Source organism: Panthera tigris, chromosome E2 (genome assembly GCF_018350195.1).
Source record: "Panthera tigris isolate Pti1 chromosome E2, P.tigris_Pti1_mat1.1, whole genome shotgun sequence".
In the NCBI taxonomy this organism is placed as follows: Eukaryota; Metazoa; Chordata; class Mammalia; order Carnivora; family Felidae; genus Panthera; species Panthera tigris.
Genome location: NC_056674.1, coordinates 53941053 through 53964251, shown reverse-complemented (window position 1 = coordinate 53964251; position 23199 = coordinate 53941053). Strand labels below are relative to the sequence as shown.

Sequence of the window (23199 nt, the reverse complement as noted above, 5' to 3'; positions counted from 1 at the left end):
GGTCAGCAGAGGAGGCTGGGAGAGGGTAAGGGGAAAGAAGGGATTTCCGCAGAGACTGTCGGAACCTGAGCAAGATCAAGTCCTAAATAACGTGGCCGTTGTTATCACCAGCACAGATTAGAATTCTGGTTCTGTTTGAGACTCTCCTGAGAAGAAGTGGAAAAGAGGGTCAGAGAACCTATACGGGGATGTAAGGAAGGAAATTCGGTCCTAGGAGTCTGCAGATTCCAAGTATGATGGGAAATTTGGAGCCAGCTTTCCTCTGAGCTCCCGGTGGGTATTTTTGTCTTTCAGAAAAAGCAGGTTCATTTTGTGTACCTCTCTTACAGATGGGGAGACTGAGGCCCAGAGAAGTTGGGCAACTTGTTCGGGTCATGTGGATAGAAAATGGCAGGGCCAACAGTTTCCCCACACACATCAGACTATTCGGGATGATCCCGTTAATACTATTTGTTGTTGGTATTGGGTTAATTTAAGTAGAAATGGCTGTCAAGGCACCCAGTGGCTTTGTGGATGGGACCAGAGGTGGAGGCAGACCCACTTGTGACTCTGTGACTCAGTCTTCCGGTAACTAGGAGGGAAGAAACCAAGCCCCCCACTCACAGTGTGGGCCTCAGTAGCCGCGTAGACACTGCACCCTTGCAACTCCCCAGGCTTCTCGAGCAGGACTGCTCTGCACAGCCATCTCCCACACTTGGAAGGACTTACGCAAGTAGGTTGACTGTCTCTTCAGGGAGGAGTTGGTTATCCTTAGGGGGGTCGTATTCCGCAAGGTGAGGAAACTTTCTGTCTTTAGATACCACCAAGATTTGTATTCACAGGAGGATATGCAAGATTAAGTGACCTTTACTATGGAATGCAAAACTACTTACTTGTATATTCTCCACAACCACCCTGTGAGATGGGTGCGATTATTTTCCCCTTGCCTGGTGAGTCATCTGAGGCCCAGAGAGGTTTCATTTGCTCAAAAACACATAATAAAAGACTTACCAGGGGATTTAAACCAGATAGTGTTGTTCCACAGCCCGTGTTCTTAAATACTATGCTAAGCTCATTTTGATGAGTGAGTGCCATCCATCATCTACCCATTCATTTCTGAACTCATCTCTTTACCCACCTTTCACCCATGCAGCCAGTCATCTGTCCATTTATCTGTCCTTTTTTTCATCCACCCGTCCCATGTGTTCATCTCTCTGCCAGCCAGCCATTTTTCCTTTCCTTCCTTCCTTCCTCCCTCCCTCCCTTCCTTCCTTCCATCCATCCATCCATCCATCCATCCCGTGATCCACCTATCTATACATTCATCCACTCAGCCATCCATTTTCACGCATCCACCCACCCACCTATCCATCGTGTTGGCTCTTTGTCTAACGTGGTTTTCTGCTTTGTCCTGGGGAAGGAGTGTTCTCCATATATTTTCTGAAGCTGGAGACCTCCGTGCCAGCACAAATCCCTTAGCTCCTAAGAAGTAGCCGGGCTCGCTCCTGATACTCCTAGGCTGGTGCTCTTGGGAACGCTGCTCTTTCAAGGCAGTGCCAGCTTGCTTATTCCCTGTTCCCTCTGTAAACCTGCAGAGGGTTTCCCCCTCCAAAGACCTCCCGAAGTGCAAAGGTGCAGGCTCCTCCAGAAATACCCTGGACTTTCTGAAGCATTATCACAAATGAATACTCAACTAGTCCTGTTCCTCGATCCAAAGATTGGGAGTTGGATTAGTTTGGCATGGTTTTAGTTTTTTAAACTGTTACAGAGTTTTTGTGATACATCTAAAAATTATGTAATGAATCTAAAACAGATGTTCACAGAGCATTTTGTAAGGAAAGGAGTTTTAATAGAAATAGGCCAATTTGATCGTAGATAAATCAATTAAGGAAACCATTTAAATTGTCTCTAAAGAAACAGTATTATGAAGAGGCAGCATGGCCTAGCTATTTGCATATTTATTAAATGCAAAGCAATGAAAATCGCTTAATTATTTTGCATAGCCTCTGTTGTACATAAACCATTGGGAGACAGTCTTTTCGAAGTTATTTTTTCTTTTTATTATGTAAAATTTTAAACAGAAAAATTCAAACACGTAAACATAAACAGTCATATAGCGAACCCCCCATGTGTTTGGTAGCCATCTTGAAATATGATCGACTATACGTGTATTGATTTCTCCCTTCTCGCTTTGCTTTTCTTTTCATGAGTTTCAAGGACATATTCCTCACTTATTAATTTCATGGGGTCAAAATCCCATGATTTTGGATGTAGTTGTTTTATTTTTTTGAATGTAGTTGTTTTATTTTTTCACTGAAATTTAGCTTTTTTAGGGTAGAGCATTGGGTATTTCGTCAGTTGTTTTTTTTTTTTTTTTAATTTAAAGAATTTTACATCTAGGGTCAAGTTGACAGGGTAGTGAAGGACCCTCACATGCTCTTCCCCTGGATTGACCAGTTATTAGCATCAAGACTGGCATTTTCCTAACCGTGTTCTTTCGGGAGATTACTTGAAGGCAGGGATTTTCATAACTTTGAAGGTATGTGGACAGTTAGCACAGAGTTTTAGAGCCAGATGGATAGAGGTTCAGACCTCACCTCTGCCACCGCTTAGCCCGGCGCGGTAGGCAGTTTACCTCATACTCAATCACTTCATCTATCAAACAGGAAAAACAGCAGTTACACCCATGGGGTTATGCAAGGCATATAATAGGCTCTCAGCGAGTGTTACCTATCACCTCGCCTACCAGCTGTACCCTCCATGTGGGGGGAGAGGGGGTTGAGTTTTGTTGATGCAAGTCATTTTTGGTCAGTATGGAAGATTTTTGTAGTAGAGAGAGTTGGTTTGGCCTGTGATTAAGAAAATAAGTCTGGGGTAAGAGTGGTTCAAATCCCAGCTCTGCCCTTACCAGCTTGGAACTTGGTTAAGTGACTTAATCTCCCTGAAGCCTTGTTTCCTTAAGTATAAAGTGGGGATAAGAACGAATGCGTACTGACTGCACTGGGTTGTTGTGAGGGGAAAATGACATGGGACCGTCCAAGCCCAGCATTTAGTCACTCCAATGAGTGTGACTAATCATTCCTATTATTATAAATAAGGATACATTAGCATAGTGCCTACCATGTGAATGCTCAATAAATGTTACTATAAGTAAGGGTGAAAAAGTCACACCGCACTGGTCTCCAAACGTCTGATTTTACTTCAGTGCAGTGAAAAGAATAAAGATCTTTCGTGAAAGCTCGTGCTGTGATTTCAAGCAAGAGTAAGCCTTGGAAGGACAGGCAGGTGCCACCAGCCAGGCATGGCCTCACACAGTTGTCATGGGAAACAGCCGAGTGCCTTTGGTTCCATTCAGTGATGTCCTAAAATAAACCAGCCTTCTTGAACGCTCCTGGAAGTGTCAGCTTCCGATGTTGAACGGCCTGTCCCCTGGCCCGTGTGTCTCTGTCCTGAGGGCTTTGTGCGGTTGTTGCCTGGGCCTGACTTCTTTCCTCTGCCCTCTGTTTCTCTCTCTTCCCTGACTCTCTTATCTCGTACCTCAGGTCGAAAGGATTGTAGACAAGAGGAAGAACAAGAAAGGAAAATGGGAGTATCTCATCCGATGGAAAGGCTACGGCAGCACGGAGGACACGTGGGAGCCCGAGCACCATCTGTTGCACTGTGAGGAGTTTATCGACGAATTCAACGGGCTGCACGTGTCCAAGGACAAAAGGATCAAGTCAGGGAAGCAGGCCAGCACCTCCAAGCTCCTGCGTGACGGCCGAGGCCCGTCGGTTGAGAAACTCTCCCACAGACCTTCAGAGTCCGGGAAGAGCAAAGGGACTTCCCATAAACGGAAGCGGATCAACCCTGCCCTGTCCAAGCCGAAGAAAGGGTATTCGGCCAAGCCCCCCGCAGGAGGTGACAGGGCCGCCAAGACGGTGTCTTACAGGACTACCCCCAGTGGTTTGCAAATAATGCCGCTGAAAAAGGCGCAGAATGGGATGGAAAATGGGGACGCCGGTTCCGAGAAGGACGAGAGGCACTTTGGAAACGGCTCCCATCAGCCTGGCTTGGATTTGAACGACGTCGGAGAGCAAGACCTGGCGGAGTGTGGTGTGAACCACGCAGCACCGGCAGAGAACGGGCTCGGTACGTGGCTTGTCTTTGTCTTGTGTTCGCTTCTGGCTGTGGTGGCCGGACACTTTGCATGCAGCCTGGGGGAGTGCTTGAGACCCCGACTCTTAGCTAGGCAGTCATTCCCCTTCCGGCTCGCTCGGCGAGAGTCGTGTGGACTTGGTCATAGGCCCACACTGGTTGCAGACGCCTGTGCATGTGTGAAGGCCAAGCCACAGACGCTCCCTTACTACTCGAACACACCCAAGGCCATGGTAACCCCTCGAGAGCCCCTGTTCTGGAGGGCAGCTCAAAGTCCTCACCCACCGGGACCTGAGACTCGTGTCCCCAGAGGGCTGGCCAGTGCCTCTCTGGGGTAGAACGCGCCTCCTAGAGGCTTTGCTTTCGAGCTCATTGAGCCCCCACCCCCAAAACCGTGTAGCCCAGAAAGGCGGGGTCTGCCCCTCTTCTCAGACCCAGTTTGGACTTGAACTTCTCCGTGCCAGTTCTTCAGCTGGAGCCTCTGCCCCTCCTCTATCACTAGCATGGGTGCTCCGGCCCCATGTCCAGGGTGGATCTGAGAGCGCCCTGACCCCGTCCTATGCTAATTCCCTGGGTTTGCACCTTCTTACTCCACCCTGGAAGCAGCACAGCAAAGGCACAGAATTCCTCTCTCTTACCAAGTCCCCACAGGCAGAGTTAAGGAAAGAGGAGGCAAAACGTCATTAACGCTCCCAAGCCTGACGTTTCCTTAATGGTGAAGTTACTCCTTGACTGGGCCTTAGTGGCCTGGGTCCGCCAGGCCATCTGTACCTGTTTCGTGCACCCCCTCATTTCTCGGATATCCGTGTGCCTTGGTGGTGACATTTCCCTCTTGAGCTGCCAGAACCCTAAGCCTTGGCATAAGCGTGGACAACCCGTTCCCGACCGAGCAGGGACATCTGATGCCCTGGGTGGCACTAGAGTGTGTGTGGGAGTAAGGTAAAGGACGCAGGTGGGATGGGCTGGCAGCGCTCCCAGGAGGGGGTGATGGAGCCAATGCCCAGGAGCGCGACGGTGATTGCAGAGTCCAGAGTGCTCAGGGCACGCCCCGCTGCAGAGACAGCCCCGCGTCTTGAGGGAATCTTGCTGGGGAATCTGAGGCCTTTCTCCAGAGAGAGGGATTTCACCCAAACAGGATTTATTTAGCAGTGTCTGCCCCAGATTGACTCATGTTTCCGTCTGGGGATCCCTGATGCTGACATGACTCTGCCTGCTAACATATGTAAAAGCTGTTTGTTTTAAAAATTCATCTCTCGGGGAGGAGTGGGCTTGTGTAAATGAGGCCTGGCATAAACATCCGTGTCTGACGTTCCGCGACAGCTGCCGGCGGGAGAGGGATTCCCCGGCTCGGGGAGGGTGGCTGGCGGGCCGGTAGTCTGAGGTTCCTTGGGTGTGGGTGCAGGGGACCCGGGGGTGACTCCTGGGTCCCCGGCCGGCCGGCACGGTCCCCTGTCCTGCTTCGAATGTGGCCGCCTTGGGAGTGGGAGGAACAGCACGGGGGAGGAAGGCTCGCGGACTGTAGCCGCCAGACTGCAGAGGGAAGCGGGGAAGCCGGACGCGGAGAGAAGGGCAGATGGAGGTAGGCCTCTCCTTCCACACGACTTTCCGAAGTTGCCCTCCATCTATGGGCCTGGTCGGTGCCCTCTGGTTTACGATCTGCCGGTGGGGCGTAGTACCCCCCCACCCCGCCAGCAGGGGGAAAGGCCAAGGATGAGCCTGCTGGGATGCAAGGTGGCCTTGTTAGATCCCGGCCTCGGCTCTACGATGCTTCTCTAGACCTTTCTCATCTCTGGTCTCTGACTGGCCTCATGTTTTTTTCCTGACGTTGAACGTTCTCCACCTGGGCCCGTGCCTGGGTGGAGAGGAGGAGGCTACCTGCCTCTGTTGTGTTCTGTTTTGGGTGTTCTCAAAGGGTTCTTTCGCTTGATCACATTGCCTAGTGTTGGTGTCCTTGAGATTCCCCTGCAAGGTTAGGGCTGTGACTCTCAAATGTTATGTGTGTAGATTACCCGGCCCCTTGTTAAAAATGAAGGTCCCGTGGAGTCTGATTTACCAAGTGTGGGGTGGTTAGCCCAGAGATGGGTTTTTAAATAAGCAGCCCCACGTGACTCTAAGGCATTTTGAAATGTGCTCTGTAAAATGGGGGTGGCCATTAAGGTTCACATCAGGTGTCAGTTTAAGTCAATTCAGTGTTTTTTCTCTTTTCTTTTTTCTTTTCTTTTCTTTTCTTTTCTTTTCTTTTCTTTTCTTTTCTTTTCTTTTCTTTTCTTTTCTTTTCTTTTCTTTTCTTTTCTTTTCTTTTCTTTTCTTTTTTTAGCACTTCCTAAGAGTTAGCTACCATGCTAGGCGTTTGGAGTAGCACAATAAAACGATAGGGACTTCTGCCTCCAAAACTTGCAGTTTAGGGACACCTGGGTGGCTCAGATGGTTAAGTGTCTGACTGTTGACATTGGTTCAGGTCAAGATCTCATGGTTCGTGAGTTCGAGTCCTCTGTGCTGACAGCATGGAGCCTCTCTCTCCCTCTCTGCCCCTCCCCTGCTATCCCTCTCTCTCTCTAAATAAATAAACTTAAAAAAAAAAAAAGTATCTGAAACTTAGTTTGCTCTCTAGTTAAGTTGAGAGTGAATGGTTCCATGTCAGTGTTGAGAAGGTTCCTGAGGCTGGCTCATTGGAAGAGGTAATGTGTATTTTATTTAAAAAAAAAAATTTTGGGGGCGCCTGGGTGGCTCAGTCGGTTGAGCGTCCGACTTCAGCTCAGGTCACGATCTCGCGATCTCGCGGTCCGTGAGTTCGAGCCCCGCGTCGGGCTCTGGGCTGATGGCTCAGAGCCTGGAGCCTGCTTCCGATTCTGTGTCTCCCTCTCTCTGCTCCTCCCTCATTCATGCTCTGTCTCTCTCTCTCTATCTCAAAAATAAATAAACGTTAAAAAAAAATTAAAAAAAAATTTTTTTTTTAACATTTATTTATTTTTGAGAGACAGAGAGACAGAGTATGAGCGGGGGAGGGGCAGAGAGTGAGAAGGAGACACAGAATCTGAAGCAGGCTGCAGGCTCTGAGCAAGCTGTCAGCACAGAGCCTGATGCGGGGCTCAAACCCACAAACTGTAAGATCATGACCTGAGCTGAAGTCGGATGCTCAACTGACTGAGCCACCCAGGCACCCCAGTAACATGTATTTTATACACATGGTATATCTTTGCCATGCCCACTTTCACATTTTCTGTGGTCATTGGGCTGATAAGTTCTCCAAACACGGTCAGCCTTTAACATTCTAGTTAGAACTAGCTTACTGTGTAGGTCTTGGGGAAATTGGGGAAAGGAAAAGACTGGGAATCCTTGCCAAAGAGAGAAAGCAGTTTGGGGCTCTTAGATAAGACTCAAGACAGAGGGGCTTTGTGCTTCCAGAACTTGTCAGCAAGGGGCCAGAGGTGTAGTCAAGCAAACCATGGCTCCACTTAGGTTTTCGACCAGAGAAAAGTCTCGATGAAGCCAGTGTCCCTGCCCATGTGGAAACCTGAGCGTCAGCTCTCTCCCTACCTCCACCAAAGGATCCAGCTCCTTGTGGCACAAGGTAAGCCCGGGGGGTTTGCAGCCCCATGGAGGGCTCATCTTTGCCTGGCAGAAGGCGATGGGGAGATCCTGGCTTCGCTTTCCCGGCATTTGTTTTGGGGGCGGGCTTACTTTTTTTATGATTTCAACTTCTCGTTGGTGAATTAAGGTTCTGCATACAGAAAAGCAACTTATATAACACGTTACTCATTTACTGCTGACTTCCCTGATCTGTGCTGTGGGAACAAATGCTAAATTGGGGCTCCGGCGGGGGGGTGTTTTGGTTTCAGACTGCATTTTCCCCAGCAGTGTTTGTATGCGGCCACTCAGTACTGCTTTGATTCTCACTCCTCTGGTAATGACAAATGGCTCTGTGGTCCAGAACCATCTGCCTCGGTAGCCCTTGGGGAGCTTGTTAAAAAGTGGGCTCCACCCCAGATCGAATGAGTCCAGATCTCAGGGGCAGGGTGTGGGTTATGCATGTTCAATGCTGAATTTCAACTATACAGTAGTTCCAGGGGAGGCATTTCGTTGTCGGCAACGAACGGTTCCCGGATCCATTTGCTAGTAGAGCCCAAGTTACACCTCGGATTTTAAGCTTGTTAAGTGGGAATGTGAACTGGCCCTTCAACGGTTTAAAACATGACATAACTTCTTGGTGCGGATGCACTTTAGTCCCGAGCATCTCTCCCTCCTTCTCCCTCTCCTTCTCACTTAAAAAAAAAAAATTTTTTTTTTTTTTTCTAAAATGCACCGGTTTTAGCGGTCTGGTCCAGGAGAACTGGTTAGCACGCTCTAGTCTGAACAGATCAAAGCATCAGCGCTTTACTGACTCAGATGAGCCTCTGTCCTGTGGCAACCCCCTAACCAGGAGCCAGCGTTCTGCTCAGGGCCCTGGGGCTGCCCACAGACGCCCAGCGTTTTCCAAGTGTCCGTGAAGCCAATGCACTTCCACCGTTGATGCATTCGCATTTCTCTGAATTTTGAGACTCCTTCTCCTCATGTCCTGATGTCTGTTGTCTGTCGTTTGGGAACTGCATCTCAGACATGGCTTGATCAGAATGGTTCTGATCGTTGAGTGAGCCGTCCCACACAAACGGGCAACATTTGCCGTTTTCTCTCCATTGACCTTCTAAAATGATCTCAGCTTTCACTCCTGTAACGTTTGTGTATCTCTTTCCTACTCCCCTTCCAACATGATTATCCTTTTCCTCTTTATTGATCACAGGGGAATAGCCATCCTTTAAAAGCCCCTCAGAACCCAGCAAGAGCCTGGGGAGTTAGTTCCCTGTGGCTTTTAAAAACTTAGGGTGCTCACTCATGGAGCCGGCATCAGAATCCCCTGAAAAGTGTGTTAAACACAAGAGTGTGGGGGCGCCTGGGTGGCTCAGTCAGTTCAGTGTCCAGCTTCAGCTCAGGTCATGATCTCACTGCTCATGGGTTCGAGCCCCATGGGGGTTCTGTGCTGACAGCTGGAGCCTGGAGCCTACTTTGGATTCTGTGTCTCCCTCTCTCTCCCCACCCCTGCTCCCCTGCCCCCCCCAACCCTGCTCACGTTCTGTCTCTTTCAAAAATAAATAAACATAAAAAAAATTAAAAAAAAAAGACCCACAAGACTGTTATGCCAACCTTCAGAGTGTCTGATTCAGTAGATGTGGAGTCCAGCCCGAGAGTCTGCATTTCTAGAAAGTTCCCGCATGCCACTGCTGGTCCAGGGATCCCACCTGCAGAACCATGGCTCTAGACTAGTAAGTGCCAAGAGGGTTGAGATGAGAATGACAGACGGTGGTTGTAAGTGCCAGTTGGTGGTTCTGGAAGGAGTGGAAGTACTTTTGCTCTGGACCTGGAGTTGGCATTCACGAGAATTGTTAAGTTGAAAGTTTGTGAAGTGAAAGGTTATTCAGTCGAACGTTTTAAGGCTATGGGGACTCCCTTACGATGTGGCCTTGGGGTTTACGAAGTATTTTGTGTGATCCTCATAGGGTCTTTAGAGGTCACTCTTGTTATTCTACCCATTTTACAGAGGAGGAGACTACGGATACATGTGCCCAGGTTTGGGGCTAGGAGAGGAATCCAGGCAGTTTGACTTCAGAGCCGGCCTCTGCATCCCTGTCCTGCTAGCTTGCTGGCGGGATAAGGCAGTCCCTAAACCCTGATCCCTGGCAAACGCATGCCCCGATTTGGGAGGCAGGGGTCGCTTCATGGACTTGCCCTCGTTGCTTATTACAGGAAGGATATAATCAATCCTTCCAAGCCTCGGAGAGTGGGACTAACACTGTGCCATTCAGTTTGGAACCCTGGATAAAATGGTCAGTCTCCTAAAAAAAAAAAAAAAATACAGCTTAATGGAATGGACTTAGGGACGACCAGAAAACCTGCACAGATCACTAACTATTAAAGAAATTATTAACTCCGTCATCACCCAGCTCATAGAAAACAGGAAGAAGGCACACAAGGCCCAGACGGTTTCACGGGCAAGCCTACCAGATATTCTAGAAGAGATAATCCCTCTCTTCCCCAAACGATTGCTCGGAACGGAAACAAAGGGGTACACTCCAGCTCCTTCGACGAGGCCAGTGTAACCTGGATTTCCAAACCAGACAAGGAGGGAAGAGCAAGTAACATTATAGGTCAGTTCTACCTAAGGGTATACTGCTAAAAGACCCAGATACTTCCTCAAAATTGTGACCTCCACAAACTTCTCACTCTGTACCCTGAACTTGACCCCAGTTCGTGCCCTTTGAATCACTACTGCTTCTGGAGGTTCCCACCTTGTCTCCGGAAGCGGCCGAGGGTCAGCTGGCTGCGAGCGTCAGGGTCAGCGGCTCCCTGCCGTGGAGTGAATCGCATCAGCGGTGTCGTTGACGCAGGTGTCTGTTTCCCCGGGGCCCAGCTGTTTAACACGCTTCAAACACACACGCTCCCAGGCCAGCAGACTTGGACCAACCTTTTTGTTCCTCAAAAGTGGGTCCTCTTCCAAACCAGTAATGACAACAACAGCCTAGGGGGTGTATCTGGTTTGTCTTTCAAAGTGTAGCACGCAAGTGACTCTGTGCTAATGGATGAACTTTTAAAAGTCTCTTCTGTGCTAACATGAAGACCTTCCAGCTTGGCCACTGCCTTGGAGTGCAGAGTGCCAGATGGTGATGGAAAATCTGACTATCACCTGACCCGTGGCAAATCCGAGGGGGGAGATCAGCATTGTGGTTTGCTCCCCACTCCTGGATTTGCTTTTTGGCTTCCATTGAGGCTGATGTCAAGATCCGGAGATCGACTCATCACTTTCCTTGTCAGCTCAGATCTTGTTTTCCTCTCTCAGCTACTTGAAAACAAGTCTCGGGAACCATTTCCAAGTTGCCATTCCTCACGGTGAGTCCAAGCACGTGGGGTGAGGAGTGGAAGTGCCCCCCTCCTCCCCCACTGCGTGCAAGCAGGAAGGGTGTGTGTTGTCTGCAGAGGGTCTCAAAACAGTAATGAAAGTTGCCTTGCCACCTTTGGTACAAAGCTACTCCTTCCCGTCAGGGTGGACCCCCGGGCCCCTGGCTCACCCCACACCCCCACCTGTCATACGAAAGGTCAGCCGTCTTTAATGATTATGATAGTGGTGGTGCTGAGCTCCTTTTTTGTGTTCAGCACACTGGATAGCATTTAACCCCCTCGGCATTTCTCTGAGTTAGCGACTTAATAACACAGCAACACAGCAAGGTTTGCTATGATTGGCCTTGCCTCTGGGTGGGGAAACTGAGGCTCAAAGAGGTTGAGACATAGAGGACCAAGAGGAGGAGTTGGGGTGTGGTGCCGGGATTCACTGATACTGAAGCTCTCGGTGGTCTGTGATCAGTTTTTGTCTTTGTTGTTGTTTTTTAAAATTTTTTAATGATTTTTTTTGAAGGAGAGACGGAATGTGAGTGGGGGGGTGGGGAGAGAGGGGGGGGGGGAGAGAGAAACAGAATCTGAAGCAGGCTCCAGGCTCTGAGCTGTCAGCACAGATTGGATGAGGGGCTTGAACTCACAAGCCATGAGATCATGACTTGGGTTGAAGTTAGACGCTTAACTGACTGAGCCACCCAGGCGCCCCTGTGATCAGTGTTAAGAAGGGAAAAAAAGGCACTGCACTGATTGAAGTTCAAACCAGCAAATGTTTCCCTGTGTCCTAGGGCATGATTCTGGCCAGCACCCCTGGGGCCTTCCTTTGAGACATCTTTAGTGGTTCCAAAGATGCTGACCTGGTGTTCCAGGGAGGTAGAATGACGAGGAGTGAGTGATTTCCCTCTGGGCCTCAGATGAAAAGACACGAACACACACACACACACACACACACACACACACACACACACACACACGCACGAATCCCAGGCCTCACGGAGAAGGTGACATCCAAGCAGAGACTGGAAATGGGGAGAACATCTTGTTTTAACTTAAAGATCCAAAATCCATCTGTGTCAGGCATTTGGAGAGCTGCTTCCCCCTTTAGGTGCCCAGAGTTTTCTAAGTGTCCACATAAGCTGTCCTCTCCCTGATGGACGTTTAAGTGGCCTCCCGTGATACCCCTGGCTATAGCCAGTCTTTGTCATGTTTTTCCAAACTCTGTTGTTGTGATTTCAGGTAACAAACGAGGGTGAGCGTCTTCTCATGTTCTTTCCCTGGGGGTGGCCGAGCGAGGTCTTGCCGCTGACGCTCTGTGTGGTGGGTGGACAAGGGTGTTGGTCCACGTCGCCCCTGGCCAATGGCTCAGCCTCTCTGGGTCATGTTCTTCATTCATAAACTTCATTCATACAGATATAATCCTACCTCGTGGGACTGGGGTACAACATCAGTGAATTCATTACTCATAGCACGCCCTTAGAATATGACCTGCCATGGGGTAGACATTTGGTAAATATTAGCTATTGGTATTTCAACGTTTCCCCAGTTTTCCAACTGTATTTTCCCACTTGCGTTTTAGAATACTTTATATCTTGTGAGTATTTTTTTCCCTAAAGTTTTATTTATTTATTTTAGGAGAGAGAGCAAGAGGGTCATCTGAGCGGTTAAGCGTCCGACTTTGGCCCAGGTCATGATCTCACGGTTCGTAGGTTCGAGCCCCGCGTCAGGCTCTGTGCTGACAACTCCGAGCCTGGAACCTGCTTCGGATTCTGTGTCTACCTCTCTGTCTCTGCCCCTCCCCCACTCCATCTCTCTCCCTCTCCCTCTCTCTCTCTGTCTCTCAAAAATAAATAAACATTAAAAAAATTTTAAGAGAAAGACAGGTGCACATACCTGAGAGAGTGTGCACGAGTGGGGAGAGGCAGAGAGAGAGGATCCCAAGCAGGCTCTGTGCTGACTGATGTGGGACTCGAACCCGTGAACCGTGGGATCATGACCCGAGCCAAAATCAAGAGTTAGATGCTTAATCGACTGAGCCACCCAGGCACCCCATTAATCCTTTCTTATATATGTTAACTCAACCAGCACTCATTGGGGGACTACCATGTACCACAAAGCGTTTAAACAGGTAATTTCAGTGCCTTATACCATGAAGAGATATGCAGGTGATATTGAGGCAGCGGTGGGCAGGGATGCCTAAGCCAAGTTGGGAGTGGAGTTAGGAGACAGGGCTTCTTGGAGGAGGTGATGCACAAGCAGAGTCTGATAGAATGAGCCAGAAAAAAGGCAGGGATGGTGGGGGTGATGACAGTAGGCACAGGGACATAGAGCCAGGGGTCCACATGTGGGTGCCGGGAGCCACGTCACAAGGAAGGTAGCAGTCCAGCTACTTCTGGACCAGCCCGCAGAGGAGGCTGAAGCTCCAGGGAATTCTCTGCGCAGTTGGGGTTGGCTAAAGACCCAGACAGGCGGAGCCTGCAGGAGGGAGGTGTTTTGGGCTCTTTCGGGAAGGGGCTGAGGAAGTCCTTCCCACAGCCTGCGCTGTGGCTCAAAGCCTGCCCGGTCCGGCCTGCCTTGCACCGTATTCACGCCTGTCTCCCTGCGCTCCACATCCGTGTTCCCGTCCTGCCAGCCCTCGTGTGGGTGGTCGACCTCTCCTCCTCCTTCGGGCCTCACCCAAGAGGCGATTCCCCGAGCAAACCCTCCCGGACTCCCAGCGTAGACAGCTTTCAGTTAGTGCACGCAGAACAGTGTCTCTTCAGCGACAGCCCTTACCTCTGTGTCATGATCCCGGCCTGATTAGGTGGATAATCTCCGCTCCCCTCACTCCAGGAGATCCTGAGCTCCACGAGGGCAGGGCTGCCCTCTGTCTTGCTCACAGTTGTGTCCCCGGCACCTCACAACGCTGGGCACCTAGTAGGTGCTTAAGAAGTATCTGCCGAACGAGGGAGTGCATGTGTGAATGGACCAAGGAGAGAAAGCAAGAGTCCCTCACTGCTGTGAGGTGTGGGTCCTGGCCCAGGTCTACCCCCCTCACCCCATTCACTCATGTCAGCGTCCCCCCCCGACCTCGGGCTGTCCTGCGTGCTCACACTGGGCTCCCTGCTTCTGGGGACGTGTCACAGAGAGCTCATGTTTTGTCAGGGTCTGAGCCACGAAAGATGTCTCTCTTTCCTTATCTGTCTGACAGTTGTTTTCACCATCTGCTGTGAGCGCCCTACTTGCTACGCTCCTTCTCCCTTAACAGTCACGCTGTCTCACAGGCTCTTAATTAAATGCATGGGCTTTTCCCCCAACCCTCCACCCTGCCCCCCCCTCCCCACCAAGGGTCCTGGGGATCCATTTCAGTAGAGTGCATTTCATCTGGGTTGCATTTTCTGTGTTTTGTATTGACCTTAGCCGTGGAAGAGAAAACGCAGTGGACTTCTGAGTAGAAATCCCAGTTGCAGAAAGGGTTAGATGTCTCCTTTAAACTTGCTGTAAACTCTGGAGGCAGCATGGCCAGGAAGACACGGGAAGGGTGAGGATGGGCTTTGGAGACAGAGGGTCTGTTAGTCAAGTACAAAGTCTGCCTCTTGGGGAGCCGGTGACTCTAGGCGAATCTTGCCAGCTCGGGAGCCTCGATTTTCACCTCTGTGCTCTGGGAATCACAGTACGTACCACAGAGGATGAAATGGCGGGGTCTGGCTCCTGGTCAATGCTCAGTGAATGCCGACCTCTCTTCTTCCCCTTTGGTAGATGGTGGTGCTTCTGGGGCATGCTTTTGGCCCTACCGCCAGATGCCCTGCAGCTTTTTCATGGACGTTAGGATATTCATCTTCATTCTGTGTGTAAACCAATAAGGCGAGTTCAGGAGGCTCCACTTCTGGGCAGGAGGATGACCAACCTCGTCACTTCCATCCCTGATGGAAGTCAAAGAGTCTTGAGTCTTCTCTCGCCATCTTGGTGACAGTGGTACTGGGTTGGAGGCTCCGGTCTCTAGGTGTGTGTTTTCTTCTATAATATAGAGATCTGGTGGGGGGTTTTTTTCTTTTTTTTCTTTTCCCACCTTTGGCCTCTTTCTTGCTTGATTCCCTCCTACTTCTCCACCCTGGTGGAGAGTGAACTTGTGCTGCGTTCCTGGAGTTTAAACAAGATGTCCCCTTGCTGGCCTGGCTTCCCACCCACAACTCCTCACCTTCACTGGGTGGGAAAGAGAAACCAGAGTGCCAGACATGGTGTAGGATGCTGGGACTTCAGCTGTGTGTGAGGCATGATGAGGTCCTTGCCCAGCTCACCCTCTTGTGGGAAAGCCTGAGGAAGTATCCACACATTGCAGTGCATGGTGATGTGGGAGCGCCCCGTGTGCGTGAGGGAGGGAGGGACCCGCCAGAATTAGGAGGTTAGAGGCCAGATTTGCAGGTGGAAGCAGGATCTGATCTGAGACCCGAAGGATGCGTGGAGTGTGGTCGGGCAAAGAGGAGAAGGAAGAATGTTCCAGGCAGTAGAAACTGGGTCTTATTAAGATTTGTAGGAAATACATAACATCTACTTCAAACATTATCAATAAACTACACTCGTGTTTTCTTCCTCAAACATTTAGTTACTGCTGTAAGCCAGGCACTGTGTACCTAGAAGTGAGTCACTGTTCTGGGAATATGATGAATGACACAAGATGCTCACAGTTTAAGGAAGAAAAAAAATAAATGGGGAAAAGACAGATCAGTAATTTCCATACCATACCAAAATAGCCAGTGTTTGTTTATTGAGTCCATGCTATGAGCTATACCCTGTTCTAAGCACCACATACATAGTAACTCAATTAATCCAGGAGGTGGGGCCTATGTCTGTCCCCATTTTACAGGTTAGGAAACTGAGGCATATGGAGGTGAAATAACTCTGTGATCTATCGATTAGTAGATGGCTAGTCCAGGATTCAGATCCAGTTGGTCTGGCTCCAGACCAGTGTTCTTAATTGCTGCTGTTTTTCTTGAGGGATGGAGATATCTGGGAGCTCAGAGGAGAGCTACGTTAAGTTTGAAAATGATTCCTTGAGTGGGGCAGGGGGCACCTCCGTAGCTCAGTTGGTTGAGCATCCAACTTCAACTCAGGTCATGATCTTGCTCTCTCTTTTTCTCTCTCTCAAAAATAAATAAATAAACATTAAGAGAAAAGAAAATAATTTCTTGGGGTGCCCAGGTGGCTCAGTCGGTTGAGGATCCAACTCTTGATTTTGGCTCAGGTCAAGATTCCAGGGTCATGGGATCGAACCCCATGTCAGAGTCAGGGTGGAACCCACTTAAGGTTCTCTCTCTGTTTCCCCCTTCCCGTCTCCCTGGTTCATGTATTCTCTCTCTCTCTCTTTCAAATAAAATTGAAAAAAAGAAAATGCTTTTTTTTTTTATTTTTTTATTTAGCCTCTTGAGATCACTTTTTCTACAATTCAGTTAAAGAGGGGTTTCCTGGTGCCCCCTGTGTGCCGGTAGCTCTCCTCACCTTCCAGAGAATTTGAAGCTAATGAAACCGCGTAAGGAATCAGAAGGTCCCAGACGACCCGCTGCAGAGCTGGGTGTGCTGAGAAGTCAGGGGCTGGACGGTTGGCCAGCAGGCACTTGGGGCGGAATGGACAAGCCGCCTGCAAGAGAGGTCTCTCGGGTGGCCCTGAGGGTCCCACGTGGGAAGGTTGAGGGAAATGGCCAGGGTGCAGCTGAAGCAGTGGCCCAGAAGCAGGAAGTGCAGGGGGCACCTGAGGACTCCGGGCCGTCCCAGGAGGACGGTGTTTTAGGGGCAGACAGGCGAGGCCAGCTGGCAGAGGTTGGGAGCAGAGCCGCGGCAAGAGAGGATGAGAAAATGGGTTTTCAACAGAGTCCCTGTGCCCTTTGAACACCCTGAGGAGCCCCTCCTAGGTCTAGGATTCTGGCCTGATGGTGCTTTGAGGGTGGGCGTGGCTCTGGAAGGGTTTTAGCACCGGAGACGTGATGTGAGCCGTGGAAGAAGTTATTTTTCATCAGGTCTTTTTGCATATTGGATCCATGCTTGGCTCTCCTGTTTGAAGCATTTCGTCATCTGGCCATAAGCGTAAGATGTACGCTCCGTCCCTCCCAGCAGTTCTAAGTAATCTTGGAACCTCAACTTTCCTAAGATGCATGGTGTGTCAGGAGGCATCATTATAACATGCCAGATGATGGCTAACATTGCTATGTATGATTTTTAAAGATCTACCTGCCATTTTGGGCTTGGCTCTTGAGTTCGGGGACAGTTAAGGGTCAGGACAATGACCAGCCATGAAATAAGCATACATATATTGAGTTCAGGTACAGGTCGGGCACTCTGAACTCTCGGGACACCAGTGGGTGCAGTGATTTGGGGGGTCTTTTCAACTGCAGTCCCCCACCCCCTACTTCTGAAGGTCCCTGACCTCTGAACCATGCTTCTGTTGAAAGATGCTGCTGAGTCTGATTCCTCCAGACGTGCGATGTGCTGGACACATAAACGTGGCACCTCCCCTCCCCACCCTTCCCCTCTCAGCGTGCTCTCAGAACGGTCCACAACGCTTTAGGGATCTTGGGTGAGTCAACCACAGACCAGGAAACGGCTCTCATGCACAAGAACTATCACTTTCTCTTCTGAGAACTGCAGCTGGAAAACCCTGATCCTGCAGTCAACGAAGAGGTGGATTTGCTTAACTTTGGAACTGATGTGTCCTCTCAGTGCCTGCACACAGTGCCTGGTGGACAGCAGTGCTGTGCTCCGGTGTGAACTGCCCTTAAGGTGGTCCCAGCCCTCCCTTCTCTCTCTCTGGAACTGCTGAAGGAGACCGGAGCAGTGGGAAGGATGGGCAGGAAGGGCCATGCCCAGGCTTGCATCTTCCTGTGAGGCCAGCAGCACCACCCCTACCCTGCTCTCCAGCCTTTGGTGCCCAGTCTCTCCTTCCATCAGGGGACAGAAACTTCTATAGGACTTCCATTGTATGTGTAGCACTTACTCATTTATCCACTTGTTCACTGGTTTAGCAATGACTGAGGCACTTCTGTGTGTTGGGCACACTGGTTCTGGAGATTTAAGAATGATTGTCTCACACTTAATGAGTTCAAGCCCCACGTCGGGCTCTGTGCTGACAGCTTAGAGCCTGGAGCTTGCTTTGGATTCTATGTCTCCCTCTCTCTCTCTCTGCTCCTTCCTCTCTCTCTCTCTCTCTCTCTCTCTCTCTCTCTCCATATATATGTGTGTGTGTGTGTGTATACTTACATAAAAAATAAACATAAAAAATAAACACAAAACGTAAACATAAAATTTTTTTTAATTAAAAAAAAAAAAGAATGACCAACACGGCACTTGTCCTTATGAATCTGACTGAGGGTGAGGAGGGAGTCAGACATGTGAGAAAAGGTATGTTAGGATTCCCAAGGTGAGCAAGATAATTATGCTGCAGCATGGTTACCTGCACTGTCCAGTATGGTGGCTATGGGTCACATGTGTTTAGATTTCAGTGAATTGAAATTAAACAAAAATTTTAAAGTTTCAGTAGCCATATGCGACTATTGACTACTGTGTTGGGCAGTGCAGATATAGAACATTTCCATCGTTGCAGGATGTTCTGTTAGACAACATAGAATGTGGGATCCCTGTCTGGTTTTGCCCATCAGTGTGTCCCAGGTGCCAGGCACGTCATAGGCACTCACTAATTACGTGCCAAATGGACGGTGGAAGGTAGAGTAAAGAAAGGCTGTAAAAAAAAAAAAAGGAAAAGAAGGATGTACAAACAGCCACAAGAAGAGGGGGAGCTTCCCTGGAAGAATTCCGGAGCAGGTAAGAGCAGAGCCGCATTGAGAGGGGCGAGACCTTCAGCAGTTGGGCCTTCCAGTACAGAGAAGGCCTCCGGTCTCCCCACCTCTTCCTTCTGTGTGCTGATGGCTCCGACCGCGAATGGTGTTACTACTTTCTGTGCAAGGGAAGGAACATTCATAGCACTCACACTGCTCTCTCTTTTCTGGGCGTCTCAGAAGTGAGATCTCACTCGGCTGCGGTGAGGCAGAAGGCCTAGGTGGGATATGAGTCATCTAGGTGTGAGATCAACCTGATTTCAGAAAACAAATGTTTTTCTGCACGGGACTAATACACAGGTGTGGGAGCGTGACCAACACATTGAGCAATGAATACTGAATGCGTCCCAACGTCAGAAGTGTTAATTATGAGGTTGGCACGTAGCATGATGGGGTTGCTCCATTTGTTTGTCACTCATTCGTTTCGCCAACGAATGCTCTGCAGAGCCGTTGCTGTGTACCAGGCACTGGGCTCCGTCTTCTAGCCACAGAGGTGAGCAGCTCTCAGACTCATCCCCAAAGAGTTCAGCGGGGGCATCAGGCAAGTGTACAGATGATGATAATCCAGCAAAATGAGCTTGGCTTGGGAACAGCATCACATGACACCTTCCAAATTATCCTTCCTGCATTGTTGAGCAAAGACTGAGCTCTTTGGAAGAAAAGCAGAGCCAACACCAGCGGGAGGGCCCAAGACTAGTGTTAGGTTTGAGTCTTGGTGCTTGAACTAAGTGTCAAGTTTGAAATCAAGATGCTGGAGGTTAAACCCTATCCTGGAACTTCCTGATGGCACAGTAACCTTGGCTGTTGGTTTTCTCTTCTGTAAAATAGGGGTAAAATAATGCTTTACAGGGCTGTTGTTAGAATTGGATGAGGGAAGCTATGTGAATCACATAGTAAGCCCCCGACAAAATATAGGTATTGCATATGGTGAGCCATTGAGAGAAAGGATTGAGGATGAAGCTTCCTGACCCTGAAGTCTCCATTTTGGTTTGTTCTGGGCAGGTGTAGATCTCTCCTAACCCCACTGTCCATGATAACCAAAGAGCTGCCTGAGTTTCTGTGAAAGACCACGTTAAGTGTGGAAGCAGCGTGGACAGTACATCCGTCAGTTGGCGGTAGCATCCTCTGTGATCTGTCTAAACTGCCCCTTCCTTCTTCCCTGTCCAGAGGAAGCCTGGTGCTCTCTTGTGCCTGAGGTTTGACATGGTCTCGGTGTGGAAATTGGGCAAAGACCCTGAGTCCTGCCTGGCCTGGCTATGTTTCCTGAAAACTGATCCTATATGGTACAAGTCTCCTGCAGTCCATCCCTCGTCCGTCCAGTCCTCTGTGGCCCCCTCCAGCCCTTTGTCTCTGCCTTCCCCCGTCCCAGGGCAGGTTGCGTGTTTTTCTGTTTTTCTTTCTGTATCTTGCAAACTGTAGGGCATTTCCTGACACATCTTTCTTTCCTCCTGCACATTGACAACCGCATGCCATTTCTTGGTACTTTCAGAGTCGTTCTTCCATTTCTCGGTTGATTGGCCAGGTTTCCTTCTCCCTGTAGCTGAGCTAAGATGACCTTTTCTGGCTTGAAGGGTCCCTCCCTAGGGAATCCTTCACACACCCAGATTCTTTCATCTTGTATTTCATCTGATTATCCCTATCTTTTAATATATTAATCTAATCTTCTCTCAGATTAATGTGATCACTAATATATATTTGGTTTTTTTCTTTTATTTTGCTCAACTATGAAGTTTTTTTCAAACAAATATGATGTCCTCCTATTGAATATAGCAAGGAGGACACTACTTGGCTTTAAATTCTCATTGGACATCTTGTTTTTTGTTTTGTGCACCCCGTGTTGTTAAACACCAAAGATTATGTTTATTATTTTTATAGCCAGTCATCACATTTATTGAAAATTTTTAAGGCTAACTTTGTTTCTTGTGTCCTATGTCTCCCTTTGAATTAACTGTTTTATATGGTGAAGTTTCTCTTTATAGTTCCTCCAGACTCTGATATATAAATGCTGTTAGCAGTGGGATATCTGAAAATGCCCATTTACTCAGGCCTTTAAATGTTTAGCTGGGTATAAAGTTCTTGGTTGACATTGCATTCTTAGCATTCCGTTGGTAGAAGTTCCTTTTTCTTTCCAGGCTAGTGTTATTGCTGTCGCTATCAGTCTGTCAACCCTTTTTGATAATGTGGGTTTTTTTCCTCTAGGCTGCATTTTAAGATCTTTACCCATGACATTCTGCAGTTTCATTATCATTTGTCTCTTTATCTTGCTTAATAACCAGAGTGCTCTTTCAAACTAAGAACTTGAATTCTTTTTAAAGTTCTAGAAAACACTCAGCTATTGTCTCTTCAAATACTCTTTTTCTTTTTTTCTTAAATGTTCATTTATTTTGAGAGCGAGAGAGAGTATATGCATGAGTGGTGGGGGTGGCAGAGAGAGAGGGAGAGATAGAATCTAATGCAGGCTGCAGGCTCCACACTCAGTGCAGAGCCCAGCATGGAACTTGATCTCACAATCGTGAGATCATGACCTGAGCTGAAATCAAGAGTCGGATGCTTAACCGACTGAGCCACTCAGGTGCTCCTCAAATATTCTTTTCTTACAGTTACCCCATGTATGGAATTTTAGTTTGATTCTTACTTGCAGGATATTTGTTTTTAAATGTGTATTTAACTTTTTGTTTTAAAGTAATTTGAAGCTTACAGGGGCGGCTGGGTGGCTCAATCATTTGAGCATCAGACTCTTGATTTTGGCTTAGGTCATGATCCCAGAGTCGTGGGATCGAGCCCCTCATTGGGCTCTGTGCTGGGTATGGAGCCTGCTTAAGATTCTCTCTCCCCCTCCCTTTACCCCTCCCTACAACTTGTATGCTTTGTCTCTCTCTCTCTAAAATAAATAAATAAATAAATAAATAAATAAATAAATAAATAAAGTAATAAAGTAATGAAGTAATTTAAAGTTTACAGAAAGCATTGTAAAGAAGCTCTTTTCAATTCATCAGGCCTTTATTATTTAAAAAAAATGTTTTCATGTTTATTTATTTCTGAGACAGAGAGAGACAGAGCATGAGTGGGGGAGTGGCAGAGAGAGAGGGAGACACAGAATCTGAACTAGGCTCCAGGCTCTGAGCTTGTTAGCACAGAGCCCAATGCAGGGCTCGAACTCACAAACCGTGAGATCGTGACCTGAGCTGAAGTCAGTCACTCAACCGACTGAGCCACCCAGGCGCCCCTGAGTTCATCAGGTTTTTTAATATTTTACCATGCTTGCCCTCTCTTGGTACATATGTTTATGTACATATATGTATATGTTTAGATATAGACTCACATACATATATACTCATAAGTTATGATAAATGATTATACAAATTTTATATAGATTATTGTTCTTTTTCTGAACTATTTGAGTATGGATTACATACATCATGCCCCCCATAGTAATCTTTTTTCTTTAAAAAATTTTTTTTTATGTTTATTTATTTTTGAGAGACAGAGAGAGACAGAGCATGAGTAGGGGAGGGGCAGAGATAGAGAGACACACACACAGAATCTGAAGCAGGCTCCAGGCTCTGAGCTGTCAGCACAGAGCCCTACATGGGGCCCAAACTCACAAGCTGTGAGATTATGACCTGAGCTGAAGTTGGACGCCCAAACGACTGAGCCACCCAGGTGCCCCAGTATGGGTATTTTCTAAGAAAAAGGATATTCTCTTAAGTCAACACAGTACAGTTGTGAATGTCAGAAATTTAACATCGATACAATACTTTAATCTATGATCCACATTCCAAGTTTTCCTATTATTCCCCAAGTTTCTTGCATTCTAATCGCACTGAATTCTTCCTCGCCTTCCCCCATTTCATATTCTTTTGACCCTTCTTTCGTCGAGAGAACGCTGTCTGTCCACAACATCAGAAATATATTAAATATATTAATATATTAAAAAGACACACTCAGAGCAGTGTCAGCCCTCCTTCACCCCTTCTTCTCTTCTCTCTGCCAACCACTTGTGCTTGGGTAACCAGTTTCATTGTCTCCTGGTTTATTCCTCCTGTATTTCTTTTTGAAAAAAAAATCAGATTTATCCATTTCCCCTTTCTTCTCCTTTTTAAAGTATATTTTTTATTTTGAGAGAGCATGAGCACAGGAGGGGCAGAGAGAGAGTGGGAGAGAGAGAATCCCAAGCTGGCCCCACACTGTCATTGCAGAGCCTGACGGGGGGTTTGAACTCATGAACTGTGAGATCGTGGTCTAAGCCGAAGTCAAGAGTCAGACACTCAAATGAGTGAGCCACCCTGGCACCCCTCCCCCTTTTTCTTACACTAAAGGTAAAGTACTTTTGTACCTTGTCTTTCTCCATGTGAAGATATATTTT

General features: G+C 48.3%; 1 protein-coding gene across 1 annotated transcript in view; it reads left to right on the top strand.

Moving 5' to 3' along the window:
• CDYL2 (chromodomain Y like 2) overlaps positions 1–23199 on the top strand; it is a 163500-nt gene that overhangs the window by 108038 nt on the left and 32263 nt on the right. Inside the window, exon 2 of the mRNA XM_042968627.1 lies at positions 3522–4110. Within this exon, the coding sequence (XP_042824561.1) occupies positions 3522–4110 (589 nt within the window). The remainder of the gene's footprint in view (positions 1–3521; positions 4111–23199) is intronic.